Source organism: Folsomia candida, unplaced genomic scaffold (genome assembly GCF_002217175.1).
Source record: "Folsomia candida strain VU population unplaced genomic scaffold, ASM221717v1 Fcan01_Sc020, whole genome shotgun sequence".
Lineage (NCBI taxonomy): Eukaryota > Metazoa > Arthropoda > Collembola > Entomobryomorpha > Isotomidae > Folsomia > Folsomia candida.
The window spans coordinates 703,499-728,271 of NW_019091212.1; the positions used below are offsets into that span (position 1 = coordinate 703,499).

At 40.7% G+C, this 24,773-nt stretch overlaps 4 protein-coding genes across 5 annotated transcripts; all 4 read right to left on the minus strand.

The window, feature by feature from the left end:
- Positions 1-381: 381 nt before the first annotated feature.
- On the minus strand, positions 382-9,418 carry LOC110858053 (phospholipase D1). Of its 2 annotated transcripts, XM_022106702.2 has the most exons (19): positions 8,698-9,417; positions 8,539-8,577; positions 8,079-8,325; positions 7,889-7,996; positions 7,694-7,814; positions 7,392-7,528; positions 7,054-7,325; positions 6,730-6,968; positions 6,549-6,662; positions 5,816-6,216; positions 4,571-5,035; positions 4,352-4,503; positions 4,040-4,158; positions 3,750-3,872; positions 3,477-3,679; positions 2,769-2,894; positions 2,135-2,579; positions 1,891-2,013; positions 382-1,802 (listed from the first exon to the last, which is right to left on the minus strand). In XM_022106702.2, the coding sequence occupies exons 1-19, from the start codon at positions 8,825-8,827 to the stop codon at positions 1,701-1,703; spliced, it is 3,666 nt and encodes a 1,221-aa protein (XP_021962394.1). In that variant the 5' UTR covers positions 8,828-9,417; the 3' UTR covers positions 382-1,700. The 2 variants fall into 2 exon arrangements, with proteins under 2 accessions (XP_021962394.1, XP_021962393.1); XM_022106701.2 differs by having other exon boundaries at positions 7,054-7,528; positions 8,698-9,418.
- Positions 9,419-10,026: 608 nt separating this feature from the next.
- Positions 10,027-12,502, minus strand: LOC110858059 (formin-2). The gene is made up of 4 exons (XM_022106709.2): positions 12,285-12,502; positions 11,949-12,218; positions 11,636-11,758; positions 10,027-11,574 (listed from the first exon to the last, which is right to left on the minus strand). The coding sequence occupies exons 1-4, from the start codon at positions 12,309-12,311 to the stop codon at positions 10,204-10,206; spliced, it is 1,791 nt and encodes a 596-aa protein (XP_021962401.1). The 5' UTR covers positions 12,312-12,502; the 3' UTR covers positions 10,027-10,203.
- A 1,665-nt stretch (positions 12,503-14,167) lies between these two features.
- LOC110858024 (sodium-coupled monocarboxylate transporter 1) lies at positions 14,168-19,885 on the minus strand. Its single transcript, XM_022106659.2, has 13 exons — positions 19,620-19,885; positions 18,878-19,048; positions 18,539-18,672; positions 17,602-17,809; positions 17,483-17,545; positions 17,349-17,421; positions 17,133-17,273; positions 16,652-16,870; positions 16,401-16,519; positions 16,169-16,323; positions 15,703-15,875; positions 15,522-15,625; positions 14,168-14,936 (listed from the first exon to the last, which is right to left on the minus strand). The coding sequence occupies exons 1-13, from the start codon at positions 19,642-19,644 to the stop codon at positions 14,515-14,517; spliced, it is 2,007 nt and encodes a 668-aa protein (XP_021962351.1). The 5' UTR covers positions 19,645-19,885; the 3' UTR covers positions 14,168-14,514.
- Positions 19,886-21,754: 1,869 nt separating this feature from the next.
- LOC110857987 (CDP-diacylglycerol--inositol 3-phosphatidyltransferase) lies at positions 21,755-24,738 on the minus strand. The gene is made up of 6 exons (XM_022106605.2): positions 24,587-24,738; positions 23,982-24,330; positions 23,769-23,903; positions 23,554-23,707; positions 23,321-23,478; positions 21,755-23,040 (listed from the first exon to the last, which is right to left on the minus strand). Exons 2-6 carry the CDS (start codon positions 24,028-24,030, stop codon positions 22,898-22,900), a joined length of 639 nt encoding a protein of 212 aa, XP_021962297.1. The 5' UTR covers positions 24,031-24,330; positions 24,587-24,738; the 3' UTR covers positions 21,755-22,897.
- Positions 24,739-24,773: the final 35 nt, after the last annotated feature.

The window sequence follows — 24,773 nt, forward strand, 5'->3', positions numbered from 1 at the left end:
ATCTCTTCCAATATTTGTGGTCACATAACATGATTTTCCATGCAATTTTACACCTTTCCTGCTCAAATTCTAGCCCCATTTAGATGCAAAGTTGGATCTAATACGTATGTCGGTGCCGTATTTCGACAAATATTTGGTAGCGTCATAATAATAATACTTTACTTTGCTACCAGGCAAATAATAATTTGCACACGTAGTCCTACTATTCATGTAATACTACACACTCAAATAACAGAATATGTAGCGGCGAGAGCGGTGGAGCTGCTCCACCACCACCACCACTAACTCATGAGCTATCTAAATACGAGGGGAGGTCCATTATCACTTAGGATTAGCTTATGTGTGTGTTATCTTGATGGAAAATGAAGTGGTGCAACGCCGTGGAAGAGAGCAACAATTTCGATTATTATTAAAAGTCACCGGAAAAACGAGGAAGATTAACAATTCAATTAAATTGATGCCAGACATAAGTACATCGTAACCTATTTACATATAAAGTTAGTAAGGAGAGGTTGCGCACACCTGTAGATTTTTTCGCCGCCGGAGCTTCTCGGATAAGGTACTTGGTTCCTGGTTGGTTGGCCGAAAGCACATCCATTTTATTTCTTACTTGGCTAATTTTTAAGTCGCTGTATGTTTGTTAAAGCACTTTGGTTATTATTTCACTTAATCACAACACCGGTTAATATGAGGCGCAGTTTTTTAATAATAAGTATGTAATATCCTGTCCAGAGGACCACTGAGGAAGCAGTGTAGCCATAATTTTGACTCACTTTCGCCAAAAATCTCTGAATAATAAAGCATCCCTGAGGAGCAAAGGCCTGCCATTTAGGTCGTCCAGCCAAAATTGGCATGTTCCAACAAAACCGAGTTGTTAAAAATTCTTGGTCTACTTAAACTTATCTTTTTTTCTATATGATATCCAATCATTTTTTCCAGGATTTGATTTCTGTTTAAAATTTCTACAAATTTCATACAGCATGTTTTATAAAGCATACAATTTTGAGAATAATTGTGGCAGAAATTATAAAATCCAGGCAAACATTGATGGCTGGTGGTTAAACATGGAAAAAATGCGTTTCTTTTCACTTCCTGCAGGTCTAAATACACAGGTCAAACTCAGGTAGATTTTTTATACTATATTTTAAAACACCTTATTGTTATACTTGGAAATGCTATTTAAAAAAACTAATGAACTGCAGACTTCGTCCTTCCCAGGGCTCTAATAAGGCGTCCCTACTTAAATTTAAATATAATCCCTCCTTCCCCAGAGTTAAAAAGTATAGCATTATCATCGCACCAATATCTTGATAATTATCGTCATCATCACGAACCAAAACTTGTTCTCATGCATTTAGAAAAGTGGGTTAAAGTCCACTGAACACGATGTTTTTCAGGTAAAAATACGTCCTAGCCTATTAACTAATAATATTGCACTCTGTCTGCTCATCTCTGATAGAAATACTTGTATGTATGACTTCATATATATTTATGTATGGTTCATGATTGGAAGGATTGGAAGATTACGGTAGCTCGAAGAAGAAGCCTGGCTGCTCACTTGGTTAAGTTGGCACTGGCAAAAAAGTAGTTGGCGACGGTGGTGACGGTGTAGAGAAGAAGAGAAGAAGCAGTCCTTATTTACTGAAAGACTTGATAAGTAATGTAATGCTGATGGGTCGTGGTCGTGGATATGGAGGCGCTCAGGTCCAGAGTTGCGTCGGCATGAGGGCCTCCCTCGTGGCGGAGGGGGGAAGAAGGTTCTCCTGACAGAGAAACTTGAGTGGCAGTTGGACCAAGTAGCCCTGTAAATAAATAAAAAAACATATAGCATGAAAATAGGGACGGGTTTTATGTTAACATTGGAGTTTATGTGTGTAAATATGTACTTACTCGTGTATCCTTTAGCAAAGTTCTGGCCCGTGTAGCGTCCGTTACAGTCATGTTGTGCGTCGTCTGGTAGGTTTGGAGCTGGGCAAACGTCTCGCACAGATCGGTCGGCATGACGTGAAATACCTGGGTAAATAAGGTTCATGTAAAGAATCGGTATTTACTTGAGTTATCCAATCTACCATGATAAGCCACCACCACCACGATTTATTATTTTTACAGTATTATTTTTACTACTATTTTTAACCTCGTCATATATCTCCGTGTTCAACTTGGCCGTGTCTTGCCACAAGTTGCGGTAGAACTTTTCACTGACGGCGTCGCGGATGTCGACTTCTGGCTTATCGAGGAGGCCGAGGTGTTCACGGAAGAGTTGGAGGCGAAGCGTGAGCCCGAACTTGCCCGCTTTGTATTCCACCCCGTTCATCACGGATTGGACGAACTCTTCATCTTGCACGATGAGGGCGACTTCAGAGTCCCGTTTTCCCAACATGCTGCGATCATTGATGTTTGCAGAGCCGCAAATGACGAGGTTATCGTCTACGATGAGGAGCTTGGAGTGGACGTAGATCAGCTCCGTGACCAAATCGCCGTGTAGCTCAGACCATGTTCGAAGTCCGTGAAAGGTAATGTATTCATCGGGTGTTTCAACGCCTTCACGTTTGAGTCGCTCAAAGAGAGAGTCAGGACCCCTGAAATTAGTGGGTAATAAAATGTATGGTTAAATTTTAGGCTTAAAATTTCCTAATTTTTAATAGGTGGACATAATTCGTGATAATAATATTGGGGTGGCGTCGTCCAATACTTTTCGAAATACATATCCATACAAACATCGATTCACCCCACAATGACACCAGAGAAATATCAAGTACACGACTTACCGACAGATGGATGAGTAGTTCCAGTGGACGATGGCGTGAATGGCAACGCCACGACTGGTCCCCACCTCCCCCTCAAATCCAGGCAGGAGTGGAATCACGACAAAGACGCGGAATGGTTTCTTCTCCCTGTACACAAATACATACATTTAGTGATGATGATGACGCAAATAGCGGTGGTAGCAGCGGTGATTCCATGTCAAATTGACCCCGCGCCATATATGTACTAGTTGTTGTATTTACACACTAAATTAATTTTATTTCGTATTCAAGTTCAAGTCAAATATTTCAGCTAAAAATTGAGTTGGTTTAATATGTAATTATGGGGGCAATCTGACGGGGTCAATTTGACACCCTACCGCAGCGATGGCTTATGTTAAAAACATGGCAAATATATCGGTCGAAATTTTTTAGTTAAAAATTGACCTAAAAACTTGGGTTATTTCAGAAATAAAATTAATTACCTGAATACATCTGCCCGTTCATAACTTATTGAAGATTGAAGTCCTCTAAATCTCAATTTTATAAAAGTTTGACCTTCAATAACTTATGCACGGGAAGAGATCTACCGAGTTCATTTAATTTTTGAAACAAACCCAGTCTTTGGCCATGTTTTTTTAAAAAAATTCTAGAGCACTATTTTATAACTCATTGTAAGTTTGTCTAACGTAAGCCGCTGCCGCAGCGGTGAAGTTAATGTACAAAACATACCGATGGGCTTGTAGAATTCGGCCGAGTAGTGCTTCCCCAATCCTGTTTTGTACGTTGGCGTTTGCCTGGGCGAGCGTGATGAAGAATTGGTTTTCGATGTAAACGTAGTGCTGAGCCTTCTGGATAGCGTCGATGTAGGCCTGTTGAATGCTGTCTTCTACAATCTGCACGCCCGCGCTCCACTGCGACACGGACCGGAGGACCTATGTACGTACACAAAACAAATATGTACAGCTCAGACTACAGAGTTTAAGAATAGAATGTAATACACACCTGACACGTCGTTCTGCTCATTTTGACGCGATGGGGGAAGATGGGGGGGACATTGTCGTTCTTAAAGTCGTACGATCTGGGTATCAAGCAGGGGTAGGACTCGTTCATTCTCGCCTTTTCTTGCTGCAAAATACTCGTAGTTATTCATCATAAACGAACCCACGTAAAAATAAATTCTACATAAATACTGCTTAGATCGTACTAATCATGATAAACCCTGGAATATTTAACCTCATAAAAGACAGAAATCTACTATGTGTACTACAAATTTTGTAGTTAAGTTATCTCACCTTAGCGGCATTCCAGCGCTGAATAAAGTGTCTGGCCACGTCCCTCGCAGCACTGCCTTGTACATAGAGAGCAATGTCGTGCCAAGGCATCCGCGGTGTGGTCGAGCGGTCAACGAGGTCTGCAACAACGAAACGCTAGTAACCACTTATTCTTCAAATGGTGTACAATTTGCATAATTAAAAGAAATACGACTTTCGATCAATCACGTGCGAAAATGTCGCGAGATAACAAGTACATGTTGCCACAAAGCTACGCTTAATTGTTGATCATATACGGACAACAAGACTGAGAATAAGCTGTACATTACTCACCTGTAAATGGCGAATCCAAATCTGCAAAGTCTTTGACAATGAAGTTTGTGTAGTCCTTGCCAATCCAGAGTTTTGAGGAGCCTTGCAAACCCATCGAGTCAGAAAACATGGTCGTGTTGGCATACTGGTTCACGGCCTTCTTCTTTTTACTCCTGAGCATTAGTACGACAAATAAATTAATAAATCACTTGACCACTAAATACGAATTTTTCTACTCACTTTGCCTCCACCTTCTTCTTTTCACTCTGTTGCTGGGGGCTGTTAGCTTCTGAGGAGGCTTGTGCCCCGTCCGCCTCGTCGCCGGCCTCTTTGCTCGGCTTCTTCTTCCTCGTCATTCTAAATCGTCTCGTCTTCCCCTCTTTCGCCGTTGCGCCATCCTCGGCGTCAGATTCTGACGATGAGGAGCTCCCACCAGCCGAGCCTTTCCTTCGAATTCGATGGATCCACTCTTTCCCCTCGCTTTTTAACCCTTTCGTTGCTGTGGTCATTTTTCGGAGGAGTTGGGCCCGTCGTCCGGTAGGAGGTGTTTCCCCTTTAAGTGGTGTCCCATCCTCGTCCACCATCATTTTCGACATGGACTCCACGCTCTCCGACTCTCCCAGAGGATACCCAGCCTCTCCAGCACCGTTCAGCCTAATTTCTGGTGTCTTGTCACTGGTAAAGTTGACGTTTATTTCGGCCGTTCTGTATAATTGGGATAGATAAATTAGAATGCTGTTACAACAAGAAATTAAAAATTATTGGATAATGGAAGTATCGAAAGTTTTTTTAGCAAATTTGCCAAGCTCAAAAATTACCAGATTCGAAAAACATTTATGATTTCGCTTTATGAAAGATCAGTCGTATTTTGATTCAATTTTAAGGAATTATCTGAAATTTATATGGATCCCGATGGAGAGGACTGTTTTGTGATGTGATATAATTATGCGAAATAGAAACATGTCCAGCAGTAGTTGCTGGGTAAATTTGTGTAACAAAAGTTCCACGTTTTTTATATTGTCTTATCCCAACTTATTTAGGAAACTTGCGAAGGTCTAAAAATTTGCGCCGTAATGGGATGGAAAATATGATTTCGCAAAGCTCGTAAATCTAATTCTAAAACCATCACGTTGTTGCCATGAATTTCTCTCGCTTGTAATGATGAGGATGAGTTTATGAAATAATTTTGCGAAATAAAAACATGCCCATTTGCTGGATAAACTCGCATGTGCTGAACAAAAATTCCATGGTTGTCCAGCAAATTTCACAAAACTTTGCAAGTAATGTTGCTATGCTAAATTTGTGAGATATGCGAAGCTAGACGTGCGTTCGCTGTTAGAAACGAATATCACAAACCTTTGCAAGTTGCCCTCAATTTGCGAGATGTGCTGACCTTATGTGCAAATTTGATGCAATTTGACTCGTTGGTCATATAAGAAACCCAATCGAATCGCAGAATTAAAATTATTAATTAAATTAACTGACCCATCCGACTGTACATTTCCATTAATTGCTTCGACGTGGTCGACCTCATCATCTATCGCTGGTAACTGCTCCATCTGCTCGAGGATTCCGGGCGTGGGGGCGGGAGAGAGACGATCGACCAGAGTTCCGATCGTGACCATGTTGGTGGCCTTGGCCAGTTGCATGAGAGACGCGTTGGCGAGGCCGGCCGGTTGGCTGGACGTGATTTTAAGTCGCATTCCCTGATGCGTTTGATTCGAGACGGAGCCAAGGTCGGTGAGACGGTGGCGGTGGTCGTCCCAGCGCCCGTAACAAATGTCAATCCCTCCCACGAAGGCGTACGTTTGGTCAACAATGACCAACTTTTCGTGATGCGCCCAGAGTAAGATTCCAGCAGATGCGTGGTCCGGGTGACGTAGAACCTGGAGAAAATATTAATTTAGTCTCAGTTTTTTGAACTATTAAGGAAATTGGGAGGTTTTCTAGCTACGAGAAATTATTTCAAAAATTAATATTGACACTTAAATTAGTAACTAAAGCAGAGAATTGAACTATTTTGCCAAGCTGATGTATAAATAAAATGGGAAAGCTTAGATGATTTTGTTCTGAATTATTTACGGTAATATTTGAATAAATTTGGTAAAAATAATTAGCAACAAATTCGCACATTTTTGGCGTGTAAGGAAGAAAACTTATTAATACAGTGAGGGATTTAGGATAAATTTAGTAAACATTACGTAAAGTAAAATAATACCTTAATGTTTTCTGACGCCGCGTGGACAAGAGTTTGCTTGCTGTAATAGCTATTGATCCCAAGCGCCATGCTGACCTCTTTATACAGCAGGACGAATACTTTGACCCCTTGTTTCTGAAAATTTAGATATTGATATGAATTAATTGTTTATTGATTCATGATTCTGTTAGTAAATAAGTACCGCTTTTCGTTGAAGGATTTTGTCGAGTCGCCACCGCTCTCCCTCGACGATGGGTCGCTTCATATAAATCTCGGGGCTGAGCCACCAATCGGAAATGTAAATCTCGTCGTGCGCCGCCTCCATCGCGTCTGCTACGGTGGACATGTAGCTCGAACCATCGACAAACCAGGAGGCATCGCAACTAGACCGAATCGGGGCGAAAGAAAGGAAACGATTCTCCCCAATGAAACCTCGCGCCACTGGAAGGAAGGAAATGATTAAATTGTACTGATTTTGGCGATTAGTCATTGAGTCCTACGTTAACTAATTGTGTCTGACAAATACCTTCTGTGGACATTAATTTGCGTAAATGTTCCAGCCACTCTTTCGCCTTTCGTTTCGTCCAACATTTGACGACCAGTCGTCTCGAGAGGTTGGAGATGACGATCCCGTGCTCGACATCGTACATGGCGGAGGCCACTTCAAAATCGTTGTCGAAGAGCATGACGCAATGGAGTCGACCGTCTTTGGGTCGTACGTAAGCGACAAATGTGTCCTTTGCGATGAGCCAGCGTCTCTGCCACTGACCGCACCACACGCCGCACAGTTTTGCAAACCTATGGATAAGAATTATGAGTGATAAGTATTTGACATGTATGAAGAATGAATTAGTGGGGCCATACCCGAAGCAGGGGCAGCTGCAGCACCAAGCGCACCGTTGATTTTGTGTTGTTCCCGTCCTTTTTAGGACAAGGGCCTCCTTCCCCTTCATCCCAAGGCCGTGAACAAACGAGAGATGGCTCACTTCAAGGAACTCGAGCTGCGAAATAAAAACACACAAATGCATGGTTCAGGTTTCGTCAATTATTAATTAATGGTGACTCAATATAAACTCGTTTCTCGTCAATTGTATATTGAATATTAAATGATGCATGCATCGCGATCGTCGTATTATTTATAGAGAAATCACAAGTATCCGACTCACGGTCTCATGATGATTTCTAAATGCTCGGATTTGCATCAAATTTTGTAAATATTCTTCCAGCGCCTCCCTCCTCTCTTGCAAATGATCCACCGCGACAAGGGCTTCTGGTCGTTTCGGAAACCTGGCGAATCAAACAAATTCAATAAAGAGATTAGTATAGCTATTTATCGTGTAAATAAAAACTAGCTGACTGACCTCGGCAAACCTTTCGATCTTCCACCCTCATCCCGTTCCAGGGAAGATTTATACGTCGTTCTCCTCTCGCGATGCGTCCTCGACGGGAAGGGGACAGAAAGAGTGACCCTGTCGCAAAAAAATGACTAATCATTACTTAATATACTAATAATAATTATGCTGCGAATTACTATTTATTCCTGTGCCCAACCTGTACAGCATCAACTGTTGGTGGAGATGTTGAAAGTGTTTATAACGACGTTTAATCGTCCAAACGTGATCGCCATGTTTAAGTTGAATAACGTAAAGGTTAGCGTTAAGAAAATGTGTGGAAGCGGTTCGCTCGACGTCGATAATTTTGACCTCGACCGGTCTTCCAGGGATGAAACATTTGCGCTGCGGCGTTTTGAAACTTCTCGGCTCCTCGTGCACCGAAGCGTATGGGATGACGAGCCCCTCTACAAGAACAAATTATTATTAGATACGTACATAATTAATTAGTTTCACTAATTAATTAACTAAAGCACACATTTGCGGGAAAAACAACACCCACCACCACTACCACAACTAAGCACCCCCCACAACAAAACGACCACCATCAACCAAACCACCCACACCGAATTAATTAACTAAACTAAAAACCGAAGCGTTCTGCAAACTGGTTTCCTCACCTTTGGCAAGTTTCTTCCAGCGGTTTTGCGGCGTGACGACTAGACAACAATGAGAACAAGAAACAAACGAAATGACAATGACTCTACTCCACGTTTCCGGCGGCTCATTACTTAATTGATTGTTGTTGAGCAATTAAATTTAATTGTTAATTAACTCACGAACGGAATCTCGCTCAGTTTCGGCCCCATCGTCCTCGGGGAAGTCGAGCTCTTCGAATTCGGAGTCTACACCGGCAGGACCACCGGCACCTTCACCTCCGCCACCGCCACCCGGGTTGTTATTGGCCATCGAATAAGAAAAAACCGGGTAGCAGGTAGAACAAACGACGAGTAGTAAGACTAACTAAAAGTTTGCTTGTTTACTATGTCATCCAATCCAATCCACAACAAGTGGGTTTTAAGTCAAACTTAGCTGGGTTGAGCTGGAGCAAAATAATAATAATCACTTGGGCGAACTACGTGATGAATTTCGTCATTTTATTTTATCGTCGTCATCCTGATGGTCACAAATTCGGCAAAAAGATTTGTATTTTTTTAAGAAATTTAAGCCGCTTTTGAGATGGAGAGAGATGACTCTGCGGATGAGTAACGTAAAAAAAGGTTGAGTATGCTCTCTAACACACTCTGATAATCAGAGAGGACTGTGGTTATACGGTAATATAATGTAATGGTATAGCACGAAATGGAGGTCACCACCACCACTGGTAATAATAACAAAGGATCCCAATTTGCATAAAGTCGAGATTTTTATGAAAAATACAAGCCTTTTTCGATTCGATTTTCAAAGTGACCTCCGTCCGTGGGTGTGGGGATGACAAATAATAATAATAGTAGTTAATGAATGATGCTAATGGTGCGGTGTATTTGTGTTCTGCTGGCCAGTTAGCTGTGCATATAATAAGATGACATCATATCAACAACATCACCCAATTCGTATCGTAGCTTACATACATACTCCTCCGTTTTTTATTCTGCTGCTCCTATGACATGACACACTAACTACTAATCGTATACGATATATATGGCTGAGGAGCACATATATTGGAATGCATGTATGGAACCAGTTTGCGGAATCCTTTGTTTATTTGTCTGTCTCTGACTAACTGAGCTCATCTTCCTTGAGTGAGTGGTAGCGAAATATGTATGGAAAAGCTTGCCAATCGTGCACGAAACGACCATGATGATGATGATCACTGTATTGTGTGGAATTCCACACTTTTGCATAATAATGGATGCACCAGCACCAGGCAGATAATGGTTGGTTGGTGGCCCATCCCAAGCATTTAATCCATTCCGTGGGTGATGACACGATATGCTAATCGACCAGGCGAACAATATGGAAACAGTGCATTTAGATAAATGGTTGGACCCGCTTTCTCCTTCAGATGCGTGTCTGCATTCAATTTCTGCAACATTTCACTCCAAAATTGGCGTCATGTTGAGCATGCCTCGCTGGACACGTGGAAATTATGCATGTACAAAGGGGAATACTTTTCAAAAAATTTTATTAAATGACGGCCATACATCAGCTTTATTTTATGTAAATAATATGATATTTAGATACAACATGCACTAAAATTGGCTACCCGGAGAGGAACACGATAAGGTTGAGGTGTTTGATTTGGCAGTGATGCTCATGATTACTTCGACTTTCGACACCTTCTTCTAAGCAGATTTCTTGTCGTCTTCTTTTTTCTCTGGCGACGCGACGACGACAAGTTTCGTGGCGGTCATCGTTCTTCCTACACGATTCGACACGATGCAAATATACTCGGCCTCGTCCCCTTTGCCGACCGGTTTAATGACTAAGCGTCCCTTCGCATCCGTCTCTAGTCGACGACCCGTCCCGTTACTCGACCTCTTTTCCCAGTGGAACTCGAGGGGTGGTTCGCCCCCAATTTTACACGTGAAAGTGACCCCGTGACCTTCCTGGATTTCTATGACGCGTCCTTCCGGCTCAATCGCGGCGGTTGGTTTAGATCCATCACCACTAGTGCTATTCGTCGTCGTACTCGTTCCATTAGTATTGTCGGCTTGGTCCCTCTGATAACCCACAGTACCACTCTGATAACCTCCAACCGTACCAGTCTGATAACCACCGACCGTACCACCATTGCTGTAACCTGGGGGACACGGCCAAACTCCACCGCACACTACACCGTTAGTTGGTGGACACAACGGTCCCGGATAAGGACACGGTTGCTGCGGTGTGGGACAAACCCCAATCGGACATACCACCGTGGGACGTGGCGGTGTAACGTATGTCGGATACGTTGGAGGAATTTGAATTTGGTCGCACGGTTGTGGCGCAGGACATTGAAGTGGAGGCGGAGCCGGGCATTGGAGCGGGGGTGGAGCCGGGCAGTAAATCGGAGGTGGTGCCGGGCACTGGATGGCGGGTGGGGGAGGACATTGCAGTGGGGGAGGTGGTGGACATTGCAGCGGTGGTGGTGGGGGACACTGGAGTGGTGGCAGGGACGGGAATTTGATCGGGACAGGAGGCGGACAATGGATCGGAGGAGGTGGCGGGCATTGCAGGGGAGGCGGTGGGGGGCAGTGAAGAGGAGGAGGAGCAGGACAGTGAACCGGTGGTGGAGGTGGGCACTGGAGAGGGGGAGGTGCCGGACAGGTGAATGGAGGTGGTGCCGGGCAGTGTATCGGTGGTGGTGGGGGACATTGGACTGGAGGCGGAGGTGGACATTGGATGATGGGATGTTGTGCGCAGTCGATGGGAGGAGGCGCGGGGCATTGGATGGGTGGTGGTGCAGGGCATTGGATCGGGGGAGGTGGTGGGCATCGCAGTGCGGGTGGAGGAGGACATTGAACGGGGGGAGGAGGAGGGCACCGGATTGGGGGAGGTGGTGGACATTGGATCGGGGCGGGACGGGGGCATTGGCAGGGGGGACAGTTTCCGGGAACTGTGATGACTCCGGGTTGCGTTGGTGGTGGTTGGGGTGGGACGCAGATTTGTGGGTTGGGACATTGTACGGGACATTGGGTCGGGTATGGGCACCGATAAGAGCCACCGTATGTTTCCTGTAAATTTACACGAAGTTATTAGAACTACCTCATTACCATAAAAAATAGTTTATCTCACCGCGGTCATCAAGGCTCCGACCACTCCGACTTGACTGGCACACTCGCCCGGTCCGCATTTCACGCACTGACCGCAATATCCCGCCATGACGCTGACTTCCCGTCGCCATCCTGGACTACAGGTCTACATCACATGAAAAAGTAATCAGTTACATATCCCTCCCACCAGTTACCGCGGAAGTGTGAGGACAGAGGTACATTGTCCCAATTGTTATTCGATGTCCCCATCACCCCCATGTTATATAAACCCCTCCCTCCCACAATGCTAATGTCCCTACTGCTTCCGCGACCCATGATCACCATGCTAAACTAACCCCACAGTTGAGCGTAGAAGTTGTAGTGGTGATCGGCTGGGCGAAAGTGGCCGTCGGTTGGAATTGCTGTTTCTCATTGTCATACGAGAATTGCTGGCTGTTCGCCGTCGTCAGGTTGATACCAACTGGTCGGTACTCGGGTTTCGCGGGGACAGCCTTTCCCCCCGAGGAGGACGACGACGACGACTCCCTCCACGACCACGACGCAACACTACTCGTCGCTCCAAACGCGGGACTCCACAGCGTTGTCGCCACGACCACCACGATCACCTAACCATTAATTTGGACCAGTTTTCAAAAATATACAAATTTAAAATATAACTAGGTGTCACCCACCACGGCATGATATCTTCTGAGTTCCATCGGAGGTGTGCAAAAATATGTGCAAATTTTTGCGATGCGTGCAGCGTGTCCCGATCCGAGCAGTCCGAAGCTTGCTCAGAGATTGAGACAAGTTGGGAAGACGAAGAAGAAGAGGAATAAATTAGGTCCAAGGACTTGTCTCCTCTTTTTGGGAGGAACGAGGAACTGATTTCACAAGACTGGTCAAAATATTGTGGCGAGATAGGTATTTATATAGCATCAGTTCGGTCGGACGCATAAAACCTGGCAGACTTATAGGTATGTGAGTATGTATGTAGCATCTCCAGTGAAGATAACATGCATTCTCCCAGACATGGGTTTTAATGTGCCAATTTTTTCAAAGTAATAAATACCACGATTCCCAGAAGTAAAGCAAAGGAGATAAGTTTACACACAATTAACCAGTAGGTAAGTAAGTGGCAGAGGGCGGCTATGTATTTATTTGCAATTTTTTCATGTGATGAGGATTGACGGTTGAACTTTGTTAACTCTTGTAGATCACAAAAATTTCTAAATATTTTACATATTTCTAGGTTTTCAGACATAAAGATTTCTGCTGTTTAAAAGACACGTAAATCTTTTACATATTTTTTCAAAAATATATATACATTTTTCAAATATTGAAAGACGTGACAACCAAATTTTTTTGCTCATAGAAATTCAATCGCAAAATTTCAGAGGATTATATTCAGAAATGCAAATTCTTGTTTTAATATTTTTTCGCATACATATTTCATGCATATTTTGCCATTTTTTTGTAAATTTTAAAAACGCACTTCATCAATTTTTCCTAAATACATATCCGCCCTCTGCCAAGTATGGAGCTAGATAAGCTATCCTCCAGTGGATACGGAGAAGCCAGGAATAATCTTAAATCTTTTAGCAGATTTAATTATAAGCAAAACACAGCAAAATATATCAATGTCAGTGGATTTAATGGGAGAAGAAGACCATGTGGTCAAGGATGCCGGCTTATTTACGAGAACATGATCACACCGGCGTCACCAATGTCACGGATGAGGAGAGAGAAGGATGAAGATGTAGACAGGCATAGGGATCACTATTTATTTGTGTTATGCAAGCAAAAGGTCGGTCAATTTTCATCCATTGACCCGATTGAATGGGATTTCGCAATCCATTGAATCTCCCTTTAACTTTCAGAGTTAGCATCACATTTGGCTACATGATTCCCCTCCAAGGAGTTCAAGAGTCCATACAAAATTATTATTTTGTATGCATGCATTTATTTATGCTTTGCATAATTTGTAAAATAATAAGAAAATTGGCCAGTGTTGTTCCTAAAAATAGTGTAAACGGCCAAATTGCAAATCTTTGCAATTCTCTATTGAAGACGGAGTTGTGTCAAAATTTTATACTTTTTCATAACGCTCTTTTTCGTGGAGAAGTAATTTAGAATTTGCATACACAGTTTCTCATAAAATCAACATTTCTGTAAATTACAGGTTAAAAATATGTTTTTAAAATTGTATGCAAACTCATACATACATATTTAATTACTGGAACATTTAGTCTCAAATTTCCCATCACATTTACTGGAATATGTACAATCAATAAATTTCTAGCCATTTAATTTCAGATCTTGGCCATCTCGATAAATTTGTAGTTGATTTTCATCAATTTTGATGTTCCGATTTTTTAAGTAATTGTCAAATGTTGTCAAAATTGACCTTTTACGGAAGGTTGAAAAAAATCATTTGCAAAATTCCAAAACTCTACTAAATTTTGGCACAAAATGCATTTCGATGTTCCCACTTTTACAAAAATGATTATCAAATTTTATCCTAAATCGGTTTCCCAAAAAGAGTTATAAATTCCAAAATTGTATATTTAAATTTTGATTCAAAAAGCGTTTTTTATTTATTAATTTCTCGCACAATTAGCAATTTAATTATTTATATCAAAACATTTAATTTACAGAGTTTGGCGTACATAAAATAGTTAAAATAATTTAATGACTGCCATCAATCGCGCATGGTCAGAGAAAGGGGCGGTCTGGGGACCGGCGGATACCGTGGTCGTAAAATTAGTTACTTATAAAATCTTCTATTCGAAATTTTGGCACAAAACGCGTTTTTATCATTAACTAATTTCTTATCGCACAATTTAATTATATCAAAACATTTAATTTACAGAGTTTGGCGTTCATAAAATACTTAAAATAATTTAATTTGACTACCATAAATCACGCATGGTCGGAAAATTGGGCAGTCTGGATTTGTGCGAGCGTGGGACCGGGTACCGTGGTCGTTGTGGGGAAGGATGGAAGCTTGTACAGGATGGGACGTGGTGACGCCACGTGGTTGTCAGTCCCACTCGTCGTGGTCAAATTGATGTACGGCGGCGGGGGTGTGACTGACTCCGTGTCGTGGGCGTAGTAATAATAGCCCGGCGTTTGGGTTTCCTTGGAGGCGGTGTAATTCGGGGGTGGCGACAGGGGTTCGGACGGGACGCGGGTGTACTGGCCTAAACTGTCTTTGCTCATGTACTTCATTTCCTTGACGTCGTCGTTGTTGTTGTTGTTGTTGGCGAGGAGGGTCAACTTGTCACGGGGTCGGATCAACGGATGCAGATATTTGTCCTCGACACGTTTAGCTTGAGCGATACCTGGAAAGAAAAAAATTGCTTGGAAAGGTGGTCTTTCAGATTTTGAGCAAATTAGTGTAAATCGATGGGAGATTTGATTAGTATGAAATTTGAGAAAGACGCGATCTCCCAATGCGAAAAGATATTTGCATCCCAAGAGAAGAAAACGCACAGTAAAGTTGAAAAATTTTACACTTTCGAAATTTCCTGTGCGTTTTTTCTCTTCTCCGGATGCAAATATCTATCGTTTGGAAATGCCATATGAATTAAATTTTGTGATCGATTGACCCTAGTTTGCTCAAAATCGGAGAGGATGCGGATGGAGATCTCCTTTGTTAGATGAGTTCAACTTGTATCGTAATTTACTTAAGTTTACATAGACGAATATGAGGGGACAACTTTTACGGAAAGTTATTTGTTTCCTAAAAATTTTTTAAAATAGATTTTTCGCTGTTTTTTTAGGATTTTAAAAATCTATAATCGGAAAACTCAAGTTTTTGTTGTGCAAAATAAGCGTAAAGATTAAAAATTGATTGTATGATTCTTCGGGAAAGCCTATTGTGTAAAAGTTAGGGTAATAATAATGAAGTAAAATTTGACACGAACCTCCGGTGATGACGCTGACAATGCTCGCAACGATGATGGTGATCATACCGCCGGCAAACGGGTACAAAATGTACGACAAGGTGTACAGCTTTTCGGGCCACTCGCTGGATGCAAAATACAGTTTTTTATGATCAACTTTTCCCCCAAAAAATCAAAATTTCGAGTTAATTTAATAGCTTACACGGAGCCATCCATGGCATGGATGGAGGAAGTGGCGTTGTAGAGTTCCAACGTGTCGACGGGGCACTCGGCCGAGCTGAAGGGCAAGTGAATATGTGACTTGTCCAGGATGAAGGAATTGACCGTGATCCAAATCATGGTGAGAAATCCGGTCAAAATCCCACACGTGGCTCCCTTAAAATTGAATCATAACAAAAAACAAATTAAAATCCTGTGAATATTGATCTGAAAAATGATAAGGCAATTCAAGCAGTCCTTGGTAACTTTTTAAATCCGTGCGTTTTGTCAAATAATTTTATAAACTTTTACAAAATAAAAAGACGTCCTTGATCTGAGCAAGTTTACAAAAATTTGGGAGCTAATTTTCCTTCTCATAATTTGTAGAATCTTGTAAAGTTTGTAAGATTACGGATTTCACAAAGTTAACAAGGACTGCGTGAATTGTCTTAACGTCTTTATTTACATACAATCTTATTGATGAACGGCATGAGAATTCCCATGGCGAAAACGGCGCCGAGCGGACCACTCAACGCGCCCAACGCAGTAATCGTTGCGGATAAAATGGAGCCCATCCCTTTCGCGGCGAAGGCGAGAACTATACTCAACAGCCCGTACATAATGGCTGCATGCGCAAATTAGAAATAAGATTAGAGTTTGAAAATTAGCAATAATTTGCACACAATACAAATAAAATGGTACCCAAGAGTCGGATAAGATGCGCTTGGACGTTCGGTTTAAGGTCTCTAAACCATTTAATCTCTTTAAGAAAATCTTCCCACGTCACGGCAGCCAGCGAGTTTAGTCCGGACGATAACGTACTGCGAAAAAAAAATTGAATTTAAAAATTTCACTCTTTCGACGCCATGAATCGCGATTTTGTAAATTAGGATTGCAAACTAAAACTGAGCTACACTTCTCTGGAACGCTTGCTTTAAAATTGTGGGGCTCACCTGAGTGACGCGCTGAAAACGCAGGACGTGAACAGCCCCATCATGCCGGGAATATAGCCAAGTTCATGTTTGACGAAGTAGGGGACAATGGCGTCGACGCGAGTAATGATTCCCAACGCTTTAGGGTCGCAGCCCGCGTACGTCGAGAAGATCACGATCCCAGACAAGAGACAGAGCCCAATGGTGAAAATGTTGAGTGGGATGGAAAATGCGGTCGCACTAACGAAATAATAAATCATGAAGTAAATATTTGGCAAATAAAATGGCGAAACATTGGCAAAAAATTGTGCCAGATTCTTAAAGACACAAGTCGACGCTGTAGCATTTTACATTCCGCCGATAAATATGATTTCCTATTCCTTCAATGTTAGGACGCCGCGCCACACTGTCGATGCAGCCGAAAAATTACCATGCAAAATTGGCACCCTCGCCGCCACAAAATTAGCCAGCGTCGACCTCTGATTAAAGAAATGGCACTTACCCGATGGCATGTTTGAGAGAAGGTAAACTGCAATAACGTTGGACTTGGGGTTGATGGGTGCCGAACATGGTGAAAATGCTGAAGCCCGTCCCCAGGAAGAAGTTGAGCGTGTTGTGGCGCATGAAAGGGTCCACGGTGAAGCTACAGCAGTAATTATTTTACACGTTCAATTTGGGGCAGAAGAAGTAAAGATTGACCCTGAAATAATTTTCATACTTGAAGAACTCGAGTCTCCCGTGTTCTCCTGCTTTCTCGAAAGCTTGCATGATCCCACCGGATGCGATGAAGCCTGTTTTTATTTTTTTAATTAAAAAAATAGTCAAATTTCCATAATTCTGGGGCTGACATACCCTTAATTATGATGGCGAACATGCCACCGAGCATCATAAAGAGTTGGAAAACATCGGTCCATACTGCAAAAAAATAGCGTGATTTTTGTCGTAGAAATTTTTGTCGTGAGTGAACTGACCGACAGCCTTGAGACCGCCCATGGACGTGTAAATAGTGGCGCAGAGGCCGAGGCCAATGACTGAGTGCCAGAGTTCGAGGCCCATGAAGGAGGAGAGGGCGATGGAGGGGGCGAAGAGGCAAACCCCCATGAACACCGTCATCTGCAGGATGAAGATGAACGAGGCGAACATTCGCACAAACTTGGAGTGGAAACGGTACTCGAGATACTGGAAGAAAAATGGATTTATTTCAATTTAAATGGAAAATTTGCAATAATCTTTATTTGCAAATTGAGCATGATTTGTCAAGTTTTAGATAGTTTTGAGATAGTTTTTGCGATGAGATGATTAGTTTTTTGGTAATAAATCTCTCAAATTAAGGATATATACATAACCAGTCATTGGTAACGTGTAAACTCGGTGCGTTTGGTAAAATAATATTACATATCTTATGAAATAAAAAAAGTAAATTTACGTAAATTTATAAACTAATTTTCTTTGGAAATATGAGCAAAATCTTGTAAAAGTCTGCAAGTTTACACAGTTTACGGATTTAGCAAAGTTACCAAGGCCTGCGTTGTCTCAAAGTTTTTGTGAAACTTATGTGAGATTTCTCACTTGGCATAACTTTTTCCAGGGAAGCTGTGAGATTATTGTTCACAAATTTACCCAGTAAACCTGGCCATGTTTTAATTTTACAACATTGTGTCGCAAATTATTAGCGAAATGAGGTTTTACTTTCAGGTAATACTTCAGGTAATACGTTCAGGTAATACTTTGACGCGAGTATGTAGTTTTATACGTAGTAAAAACACTAATTTTGATTGGAAATCACTCTCATCCTCAGTTTGATTTCAGAACTGATTGTCTCTCCACTTTTTAACTCATGCAAATATTTTTCTGACTTTTATGAAAAATCTCTGGTATGGAGAAAAGACTTGTTTTTTGTGTACTCACCTCGTACACGCTGGTCAACTGCATGTGGTAGAAGACCGTCATGAAAAAATAGACGGAGAGGGGGACGAAACAGACGAAGACCAATGTGTTCGTGAAGATCATGATCCCGTACCCGTAAACCTCCGCAGGATAACCTGAATCCAAGAACAATCTCAATTTAAGTCTCAATTTAATCTCAAATCTCAATTTCGCCACTGTTCGTTAAAAAATAGAAACAGAAAAATGCGAGAGGTTATCAGGCAGATTAACAAATTGTAAACTTTTCGAAAAATTTAAGAACTTTCGTCTTTACTTTTTTTGCTCATGAAAAATGGAATTTTGTTGGAAATTTTGGCTCACCCAGGACCGTGACGGCGCTCAAGTATGTGACCAACATACTCGCCGCGATGGGCGCGATGCCCATCGACTTTCCACCAAGGAGGAGATCCTCGTTCGTTTTCTGCTTGGCGAAGAAGCCATAATACACCCCGATCAAGACGGACACGCCTAACGTCCCGAGAACGACGCCATCTGAGATTTTAAAAAATGACACGTAAAATCTTCATCAATTGGTCATCTATTTGATGTTGAATTTATAAAACTGGGGCCGTGCAGGTCATTCCAATTGGAACAAAACTAAGGCGATATTGATACCCAACAAAAACACCAGTGTTAAAATAACGCGACTCTTTAATGAATAATAGGATTTGAAGGATGTGAACCCTATTTGAAGGGGTCATAGAAATTTGGCCCGATTTTCTGCATAAAAACTGTATGCAGAGCGGTTTGTGCAGAAAATCATGTACCGAATTGTACACACACGGTTCTACAGAATAGAACCAATAGAAATTTCGGGCAGGATTATGTACAAAAAATTGCAGAATACAATATGCATCGAGCCTTTGTCAATTACTGCAGAATTCGACACTGATTTCTACGCATTCCCGTAAATAGAAATTACTAAAGGGGATTCCTAATGAATGTGTCCCAGAAATTCATCCCCGCAAAAATTTCCCCAGAAAAGTGGCCATCAATTCATCCCCATCCATTCCCCTTCGCCCCACACAGCCCCCAACTTTCTACATATACACGTCCATCTTACAATCTGTATATCCGAAATCCGGCATTTTTTCTGTCTCTCCAAACTTTTTACACTACAAACTCGTTCGCACAACAATTTTCTCCCCACAAAAAAATCGTCCTCTTGACTGACACTGGAAATTGAGACTCAGACTCATGCAGGGACCAGGACGATCATGGTTCTTCTTCTCTGACTAGAAAACGTGTCCGATCGCGATGGATGATTTGAGACAAGAACTCTTCACACGGCGTGCCGATACCTCTGACTGACCAGTTTGTGGAAGGTGCTCAAGTGTTTCGCACATTATGAAAGGTGATGATGCCGTCGTGATTTGCTTTAATTGACAAATGTGTCAATCAGACAGGGGTTGTTATCTTTATGAAAAAAGCGGAAAAGACTTTGACATCGTGATGATTGACTCGATATTTCCCAAGTTGTAAGCGATGCACATGACAAAATTTACAATCTATAGACTTGCAAACTGTTGCGTAGAATGTATGTAATTATAACAAAGAACAACACAAAGTGACGTGATGTTGGGTTTTTTCATACATCGTTTTCATGTAAACTGAGGAGGAGAGGATAAATTGCATGATATTGACATGATAGATATGTATGTGCCAATTTGTGCGAACCAAGATCAAGGGGAGCAAAGTATACGTTTGCTGTAAATATCTGCAAATAAGTAAATATGTTGATCAGGACATGAGGAGGAGGAGGAGGACAGGTTATGTATGTGTGTGTTCTGTGTTATTAGTCAAGTTTTCAGACAAATTATTACTTTGCAGAAATGAGGAAGAATGAGATAAATATGTATTTTCGCATTCTTCCACTTCTTGTTGTAGGGGCAGATGTGGCTGTAACTCTGTAGAGTGTAAAAAAAATGAGTAAAAAAAAATCTGGACAGGGTTTCGTGTGATCGGAAACTTGTTGAATTTTTGAATTTTTTCAGAGGTACATATCAACCCCTGATTTTGCATATGTATTTGTACATAAAGTAGAACGTCTCAGGACGGGTAAACTGGCTATCGTTTTATAGAAGGAAACAGTGTGCAAAAAATTGGCAATATTTATATAATACATGGCCTAGGTTAATGTTGTTTTAGGACGATATTTTATTTATGAAGAGGTATATGGTATACCGATTTTTTGTACTTTTCTATATGTAAACTTCCCCATTCTGGTCGTCTCTGGTTTCGACCATTGTTGTCAGTGTTAAAAAATTCATAAAAATGTGGGATAAAGGTCACCATATATCTGTACAAATGTGTGTGTGCAATGTGGAATTTCGTCCATTTTAACGACAGGGACAGTACCATTTCGACTCTCCCGTCACACAACTGCCTGCCTGCCTGACTGAATGAGTGACATGTAATTAAATCAGCGCAGATATTTCCATTATTATCAATCAATCGAGTCCAAATCGATGAAGAGATAGATGCGAGTTTTTCATGTGTTACATAAATAATTACAAGTAAGAAGGAGTACGTTTTTGCATATTTTTTACGTAAACGAGCCAAATAGATGTGCAAATAAAAATAGCAAAATTTTATGAAATATAGATTTTAATGGGATTAAACTCTGTATAATGAAAATGAAACTGAGATTATTGGCATTTTTAAAGCGAGACTGTATTTTTATCATGATGTAACGAGTTTGAAAAAAATAGTTTCATGAAGCATGGAAATTTTGTATGTTAAATATTTTTTGTTAACATTTTGAAAATTAAGATCGAAAATTTTACTGCCTTGAAATTTATGATCATGACATTCAGCCCGAAGAATGGGACACAATTCGCATATTTGCGAATGTCACCACTGTGCAGAAAATTGCATACATTAAATTGAATGAATGTTCGCACTTATCGATGCACGGCCCTCAACTACACACGGCAATCAGCTTATCGGTCGGGTATTTTACTTTACATGTGTGAATGTCTGGTCGGTAAGTCCTTGTCGCTTTCACATCACTACCACAAATTTCCTCAGACTGCAAACAAAACGAAATCACGACATTGTCGGACAAGGGTCAATTTCAATTTTGCAATGCAATGTAATGTTCCCTGATAAGCGATAATTACAACAATTCCACCAAAATCCAGCTATGAGGAGGAGGAAACTCGTGCTAAATAAATCAATCACACGTCAGTCATGGCATTATTATTTAAATTGTTTGTTTAATTCATAATATATTTAGTTAAATGCAGGAGCAGGACAACAAAATTGGAGAGGAAATGACTTATCGTTCAGTTCAGCATTTATCGATCGATATCCAATCCCAGGAAATTAATGGATATATGTATGTATCACTCACTATAATTGGCAGGGTAGTAACTACATATGTACGCAATAATTTGCATATAATTATTATGTATCGTATTTACTTAAAACTAATTGCACATATGTTTGCTAATCACACATTTTCTGAATTCACGGCATGACCAGCACCAGTTCAGTTCTTTGTAAACTGTGTAAATCATTCGGTGTGACTTAATCGCAGACTGGGAACTATTTTTTTTGCAAAGTTCCATAAGATTTTGCGACCTCGTTTTTTACACGGTTTACAAAGATTGAAGTGAGAGCATGCATTATTTAGTTTAGTTACTACATAGATACATAAATGAGACGATTTTGTAATTTTTTGGCTTTGCGTACACATTTAGACATCAGGTCAACTAGTGAATGGATAGATAATATATAATACCACACTTATCTCGGTACAGTGGGTACAAGCATTTTTATACATACATGGTAAGATAAGCAGTTATGTATATTAATTAATTAAAACTGCAGTGTTTTGTTACAAAAAGTAAGTACTTAACGATGAGAAAGAAGAGATCATTAAATTAATTAACGTACTTAATTAACAAGAAAAATAAAATAAATGAAACAGAAAACTATTATTCATTTAAAAGCATGTTTTACGTACACTAGTTAATAATGCAGTTAGATAATTAACTAATTATATAAGGAATACATCAACAAAATAGACGAAGCGAACTATTATGTAGCTGTTTAAAAGAATGTTTTACACTAGTTAATTAGGCAATTAACTAATTGATAAGGAATGCAGCAACAAAATGGTGAACATGACTGACTAACAAAAGTATAACGTAATTAAGAATATTAATAATCGTAGTAATACATGCACGGTTTTTTAACTGATATTATTTAAGAATGTTGTTAACAAAGGTGAAAGAAAATCCTGAAATGTTTGACATTACATTATTTGCAACAGGAATCTGAGTAGTTTCTGGTAAATATTTCGAATTCGATACATAGTTCCGGAGCATAGCACCTTTATTTAATCTTGATTTCTGCTTCACGTTCTGCGGCGTCCAACGCGGCGAGATTTTTAGCAGCGGTGACCCCTTGCAAAATAGCCATGAGCCATTTAGCCACCGCAATTGGGAAGCAAATGAATGCCAAGAATTTCCAGAAAACTAAAAAATACAGACAGAAAAAATAGAAACTTAGCTTGATTATTATTTTGTTTAGATTTTATAAATTTACGTTGAGGCAATTTACGTAACTTGCATTTTGTAAAATAATTTTACAAACTTTTACAAAATAAAACGACGATCTGAGTTAGTTTACAACAATTTGGCAGCTAATTTTCCTTAAAAATGTGTAAAATTTTGTAAAAGTTGAATTGCATGACTACTTTCCTCCTGAAAATATACCACCTTTTCCTTGTCTTTCCTAATTAAATAAATTACTTACACGAATCGTAGAAGTTGACGAGGTACATTGTAATGTAGAAGAGCTCGTTGCCTGCACACATCGTGAAGAGGACTGGTTTCGACGTGTAGTAAATCTGGAGCAGATATGGCTCTTCGGTTGACATCGTTTTATGACTCCCCTTCCCCTGGAGGAGCGACCTGTACATTATCACGACAAAAAATGTGAAAACAAACCCCCCAAATTTACGTAATTTAATTTCTCTTCAAACGTACGTATGAAGGTGCAACCAATGCATCGAAATGTCGGTGGCCATGCTGATTTGAAAGAAGAACGCGTATGATGGATAAAACACGGCGAGCATCATCATCAGTACGGCAGTTCCACAGCGATCGGTCAACTGGTCAAGCATTGCGCCAAATTTGGTGCCTGCATACATGTCGACAATTAATTTTTTTGTCATATTAGTAAATTATTATTAATTAATTACTCTGATTAAAAAATCGAGCCGCATGTCCATCCACAGCGTCCAAGAGGGAACCGATGAGATAACACCAGATCGCCGGACCAGGGCTGGATTGCATGAAATACATGGAAAGTAAGGTCAATCCGACGCGGGCGTAGCCTGTAAGATAAGTAAAAAAGGTCAAAAGGTGAGGTCACAACTTGTGACTCAAAAGTTAAATATCATTTCTTTTCTTACCAATCAAATTGGGAACGAAGAGAAACACGTTTTCTTCCACCATCGCCATGACTGAAGAACCGTAGTCAACAAGTTAATTAAGCAATTAATTAATTAATTTGACCAGAAAGAAGAATCACAAAGAACAATAATATTTCTTTTCTTTCTTGTTGCTGACGAGACGAGCTGAATTGCGAATCCACATCTGCTCAACGCGCCGATCGATACTTATTCACCAGCAGAAGCAGCATCATCATCATCAATCTGACGAATCTTCTCGCCCCATGGAAAAAGTTGCAAATTTTCATGCAAAAATTCTGCAAGAAAAAACGTATGACCTGACCCTTCCCCTGATAAGGTCAATGTTCACCTGTAACGAGAAAAGAGATGGCAACAAAAATAAAATTCAGCAAAAATTTTTTCCACTCACAAAGTGAAAAATGGTCAATTTGACCCAAACTTTCTCTCATTTTATCTGCCTACTGCTTTCTCTTTGAATTCGATACCTGGTTTTATTTTCATGCAACAATTTTGCAAAACAAAACGTGTGACGTGACTCCTCCCCTTGATAAAGTCGATATTCACTTGTAATGAGAAAAATTACGAGAAAATAAAGAAATATTTACCAAAAATTTCCATACATTCTTTCCACTCACAAAAAAAGTGGTCAATTTGACCCCCCAAAGTTCCTCATTTTATGAACTGCTTTCTCCTTAAATTCGATAACTGATTAACATTCAGATGAGTCAAGAAGTGGGAAATCCACGGTAAAAAAAAACGTTGAGACGATGAAAAGTGGTCCCCGAATAAAGT